This window comes from Belonocnema kinseyi, chromosome 1 (assembly GCF_010883055.1).
Source record: "Belonocnema kinseyi isolate 2016_QV_RU_SX_M_011 chromosome 1, B_treatae_v1, whole genome shotgun sequence".
Classification (NCBI taxonomy): Eukaryota; Metazoa; Arthropoda; class Insecta; order Hymenoptera; family Cynipidae; genus Belonocnema; species Belonocnema kinseyi.
This window is the reverse complement of record NC_046657.1, coordinates 23,371,946-23,378,202: the sequence shown is the minus strand read 5'-3', so window position 1 is coordinate 23,378,202 and position 6,257 is coordinate 23,371,946. Positions and strand designations below refer to the sequence as shown.

Sequence of the window (6,257 nt, the reverse complement as noted above, 5' to 3'; positions counted from 1 at the left end):
TGGACAATTTTTTAAGTAAAAGATTAATTGATAAAAATCAAAATTTAATAAATTATTAATTTTTTAAAAATATTTATAATCTTTTAAATCTTTTGAAAGTTTTTAAATCTTTAAAAATCATGAATTAATTTATTTTCCCACTTGATCAACTAAAAATGCTTTTTTATGAATAATTCGTCAATTATAATCTAATTTTCAGTTATTTAATCCTATGAAATTGCATTTTTAAATTCTTTAAATTCAAATGTATGCTTAAAAATTGAAAATATAAAATGGAAAATTTTTTAAGTGAAAGATTAATTCATGAAAATCAAAATTTAACAAACGATTAAAATTTTTTTTTCAATATTTAAAATTCTTGAAAAAGATAGGAGACTGAAATTTTCCACAATTGTTTGTCTATGTTTATTGTGGTACTAAAAAATTTGTTGGGTTGTTACATAAGAAAGGGGGGAGGGATGGCACTGATCAATGGCGGGTGGTCGGCGGCGACTTTTCCCGCTGGCGGAAGATCTGTCCGCCGTAGAAAAGATCTGAAAAAAAATAAAAATATTTCCTAATCTATACACTATAGCGTACAAAGTAGACTAGAATGAAGAACAAAAATTGAAAAATGAGGAAGTTATGAGATTTTGAAAAAAAATGATTTTTTGACGTGTTTTTTGCTACTAATTATTTCTAACAAACAATTTTCAATATTTTTTTTATGATTGTAGTCTACTTTGTGCGGACACCTTCTGAGAACATGTCAAAAAAGTTTCATAGCGATTGCTCAATTTTTGCGCTTTGTGGGACTTCCACAAACACGGAAAACGTGATTTTGAGAAAAACGCGTTCAAAGTTTTTCATAGAAATCGCAAAAAATTATGTTGAACTTTTGCGCTATAATTACACTTATTCATCATTTCGTATGTTTTCGGGGTCGCTGATTTCAAATTTGCAAAATTCATTTGTTTAAACAATTTTTTAAATCAAATTACAATTTTTTAATGATGCATATTGTTTCCATAGCTTTCGATATCACTGATTTCATTTCTGGTACTATTTTTGCAATAAAAAATTATTTAAACAATATATTTAATAAAAACTATTGCAAAATTACTTTTTTCCAAGATTCATATGATTTTCATAGTTCAAGCCGTCAGAAATCACGAATTTGACATCAGATTTACAACAATCATTTGTTTAAATAAAGTTCAGAATACGAGAGTACTTACGCCTAGTCAGCTATGTCAGGTCCATACAAGCCACCTTCCTCATTGCCGTGAAAAATAAGCCTAAAATCGGAACCGGTTTCGCCGCCGCAGAGCCCCCGGCTGCTGCAGCCCAGCGCGTTTTACACCGCTCCATTCAACGGCCCATAACTTTCGAAATTTTTTATATTTTGACTTGAAATTTTCCAGGTATATTTTTGAAACATACATCTATCCGAAAATGTAAAAAGAAAAAAAAACGATTTTATTGACCCAACAAAGTAGGAACCCCCCTTAAATAATATAAAAACTTTGAAATATTTACAATTATTTTACAAACTTTTGAAATCTGGTGTATATTTAAAAACCGAGGTGTTATCCCCTCGAAATCGGTTTTAAAAGCAAAGCAAAAATTTTGACTAAAGGCTCTCGTGAGAAATTCAAGATTTCCAGGTTTTCAATGTCAGTGGACACCCTGTAATTATTCTTCTCACGTGCATTCAATAATTTCACAGAATTTCCACGTCACTCAAATATTTTATTTTCAAATGCAGCATGTTTAAACATAAGTGCAAGTTATTCAAAAATATGGAGATACGGAGTGGGGAGGGGCGATAAGAAAGAAGAACCACTTAATCTTTTGTCATGTACATTATATTTCACATTTGTCACTGTTTTCGCGATGTCTTTAGGGATCGTCAAATCCTACACAAAACTCTCGTCCAAAATGAAAAAAAGATCTCAAAGTATTACGATTAATCTTGAATAATTTAAAAAAAAATTAAGAGAAGAACAAAGAGAAAAAAAAGTTCGACAAAATCGAAGTGTGATTATAATTTGTGCCCGTATCACATACTACCGTCTGCTTCCTTTCCGTAAAACGTTTCAAAATTCTAAGCGTGCATACAAATTTGATCAGGTCTAATCGCCCCGACGTAATAAGGTTACGTAAATTCATTAAAAGCGTTCTCGCTGACTTTTGTCGCGTCAAAACTAAAATGTTTTCTCGACAGCGCAACAATATTCTTTATTATAATATAGATATATAATATAATATACCCATAGTTTGCATACATATCTCTTATATTCATATCGAGTTGTTACCTTTACGCAACAACCATTAAAAAAAAAAAAAACAATCCACCAAATTATTAAACACCTCTTGTACTTTCAGGACTTTTCTCTTTTTCTTTCCATATACCGTCAGGATTTCATTTGATTTTTGAGTATTAGCAATCCATTAATGTATGAATCTATTTGAAATTTAAGTAAATCACTTCACTCTTGTCATCAACTTTTTTCACTGGGCGCTCAGGAAAAAAATATAAAATAAGCCTAAATGCAGAACCTCGCCAAAGAATATCTTTGAGCTCACTAGCAAATCTATAATAAGTTCCAAGAACTTGTTACAGGCTTCACTAGGAGGCGCCGCATTTGATTCTTACTTTTCTCATGCCTTACATTGGTCTCTCGCGTCCGCAGAATCGCAGATCCCAAATGCATCGAGAATTTTCCCTCTCTGAGCGTCCAATCAAAAAGTATGTTGAATCTTTGCAACATAATTAGAGGAGATGCATCGTTAAGTGGATATCATTATCTGCCGTTATTCTTATTTCTCAATGATTAGCATTATTTCGCCTGCCGCGCCTCTTGCGGCCACCGCCCCCACCACCGGCCGCTCGACTTGAGGCCCATTGTTCGTAGTAACGCTCAGCTTCCAACCATTCCTGATACTTGTACCACCACTCCTCCCACTTGACGTAATCGTCCAGGCTCAAGTCCCGGAGATAACCTCGCGCTTTGTAATAGTCGTAGCGAACGCGGACGTCGTCCCAGCATTCGAGACCACGCGGACCTTGGGTGAGAAGCGATTCGGGATAGTGACCCGGGGGAGGGGAATCGTAACCCAGTCGGGCGATCCGCTCCTCGCCCTCGATCACCACCTTCATCGCGTTCTCACCGTCCTTGGTGATACGCATGTTTTCCATGTCTCGGCGATCGACGCTCCACTGTGCCATTTTTCCGAACCTGTACAACAACAACAAAAAAGACGGAATCATACAGATACAAATATATTGGTTTCATTTTAAGGCAATTTGAGGAGTGGGTCACGTGATCAGATGTCCTACCTTACCATCCCTTTTTTTATGTCCCAACTTATTTTCACAAGAAGCGCCGCATCGAATTGAAAATTTGGGATAATAAATAAGAAGCACCAAGAAAGGTGGTTCTGGTCCTCAATTTTAATAATTATAAAAAAAGGACCAAAAAAATATTTGTACAACAATGTTTTTTTTTATAAATATTAAAATTTAAGACTAGACCCCCCTTTCTTAGTACTTCTAATTCATGATCCTAAGTTTTTAACTCGATGTGGCGCTTCGTGTGAAAATAAGTCAGGAAATAACAAAAAAGTGTCGGTAAGGTAGACGGCTGTAAAATGTCTTTTTTATTTTCGAAATTCCCTGTCCATTAACATTTCAAGATTAGAATAAACGGTTGATTTTCAATCAAACGGTTGCATTTTTAACTCCAAAAGAGGAAATTTCAACTCTTAAGACAGTATTCTAATTTAAAACGCTCGAAGAAAAGCTATTTTTGTGCATTTTTTCAGAGATTATTAATAATTATATCGATTTAGGGTTTGTTAAGCTTAATACACTAATGAAACACTCTAACAAAAATTTATTATTTATTTTATGCACTTTTTATACCCAAAAACGTCAGTCAAAATCAACTCCTCAAAATGTAGGCAGGTCCGCGCTGTTGTAAACATCTCGAGAAAAGGATTATTTTTTATTTTAATTTCACCTATATTTTTTTACAAAAAACTGTGAAAATAAACCCACTTTTTTCATTTTTTGGCAGCTGATATGTTGTTTTTTTGCATGTATATAAGAAATCCTAGTTCAGCCGATTGCTGAAGTCATACAGAATCTAAACATGTTTAATTCTTTTATTTCAAACCGCCCATTCTCGAGATTTTTACAACATCGCAGACCTACCTACTTTTTTAGTTGTCTCTGAATGACGATTTTATGTTTTTATATTTTTTTATATTTTTTTGAAAACAATGCACAAAAATATCTTTTTTTCGAGCGGTTCAAAGTAGAAAACTACCTTAAGGGCATGTGATACTTACAGTTTCCCCGGCTTTTTTTCCACAAAAATTAAAATTTTTAAAAACTGAATTCTGAGATGCTATAAAATATCATAACGGACGTCCCCGGACTCTTTTTTGAAGGATAATATCAAAAAAATTTATTTTACTAAATAAAAATTTTATGCAAATGCATTATTTTGAGGTTACGTCGTTTTTCATCGCTGCCTTTCCGATAATCTGGAAATTATTTATGAAATAAACTTTTTTGATTGCCTGCAAACAAGGTTAGTTCCGGCAGATTAGTTACTATGTTTATTTGTAAGTCCAAAGTTTTCGGCCAAAAAAATTGTGTAGTTTGGTAGTAATGCTCGGGTGAATTGTACAACACATAACCTCGAAATATACACGCGCGTTGTTAGCAATTTCAAAAATTTTTTGATAAAAAAACACAAAAAAAAAGTGTGCGGGGACGTCCGTTAGCATGTTCGCTATCATTTCCCAGATTTTGAAGGCAAAATATTTCTTATCCTAGGAAAAAAGCCGGGGGAATCTAACACTGAAAAAATCGATACTATTTCCTAAGCGCGATGCAAATTAATCACATTTTGTTAAATTAAAACTTTTTTGAATTAACCTACAAAAAGTTTGTAGGGACGTCCGTTAGCATGTTCGCTATAATTTCCCAAATTTTGAGGACAAAATATTTATTATTCTAGAAAAAAAAGCCGGGGGAACCTAAAACTGGTAAAATCGACAATTTTCTAAGTATCACATGCCCTTAATGGTTGAAAATTCCTCTTCTATAGTTAAAACTGTAACCGTTTGGTTGAAAATGAATCGTTTTCTCTAATCTTGGAATGTTAATGGACAGGGAATTTCGAAAATAAAAATGACACTTTGCGGCCACCCTTTAAGGCCATGTGGCGAATGGGTCACGTGTACAGATTCCTACCTTACCGACACTTTTATTTCCTCACTTATTTTCACACGAAGCGCCACATCGAGTTAAAAACTTGGGATCATAAATAAGAAGCGCTCAGAAATTTTTACCATTAATATTAATTTTCTACCAAAAATGACGAAATATCAACTAAAAAAAGATCAATTTGCCACCAAAAATAGAAAAGATATAACTTCAGTTAAATTTTCAATTTAAAAAATGCATATATATTTATGACTTTTTTAGTAGAAATTAAATTTCTGCCTTGAAAATTAATATTTTTGTTGAAAATGTAATGTTAATAAATAAAAAGTCATCATTTTGATTACAAATTAAACGATTCCAGTTAAAGTCATCATTTTCAGTTGAAAATTCGTTGCTTTGGTTGAAAATTAGAATTTTAACTGAAAATTTAACTATTAGGAATCATTGTTATTCAAATTTAGATTGCATTTTTTTTAATGAAGCACGCTTTCGAACAACTTCCTGACTTAAAAAAAAAATCCCTGATAGTTCCAGGTTTTTTCTGGAATATAAAAATTCCCTGACAATTCCATGTTTTTCGGGTAGGGTAGACGCCCTGAATGGATTTGCAAAGAAAAACACAAAAGTTGATATTTAAAAATAAAGCATTTGCAAAAAAATAGTTTAATTTTAAAACCAGAATGATCATTTTTCAACTAAAATTATGTATCTGTAACCAAAAAAATTAAATTTTAACAAACTAGTTTAACTTTTTAAACAAAAAGCACAACTTTTCAACCAAAAAAAAAAGAACTTTCGACAAAAAAGTTCAATTTTCAACCAGCGAATATTCCTTTTCTACCAAAGAGATGAATTTTCATCAAAAATACTTTTATTTTTTAACCCAGGGTGTCTATCCTACCTGGAAAAACTGGAAATGTCAGAAATTTTCTTTTTTAAGGGCATGCGACACAGTGGGATTCCTACATTACCAACCTCTTTTTTCCATTGAAAAAAATTTTTTTGTGAACCATAGAACTTTTTTGGTAAATGAAAT

The 6,257-nt window shown here is 32.5% G+C and overlaps 1 protein-coding gene across 3 annotated transcripts in view; it reads right to left on the bottom strand.

Moving 5' to 3' along the window:
• Positions 1–1,829: 1,829 nt before the first annotated feature.
• LOC117167177 (serine/arginine repetitive matrix protein 2-like) overlaps positions 1,830–6,257 on the bottom strand; it is a 30,025-nt gene continuing 25,597 nt past the window's right edge. For all 3 annotated transcript variants that reach the window (XM_033351906.1, XM_033351920.1, XM_033351912.1), the window contains one exon: positions 1,830–3,221. In XM_033351906.1, coding sequence (XP_033207797.1) covers positions 2,810–3,221 — 412 coding nt within the window. In that variant the 3' untranslated portion in view covers positions 1,830–2,809. The remainder of the gene's footprint in view (positions 3,222–6,257) is intronic.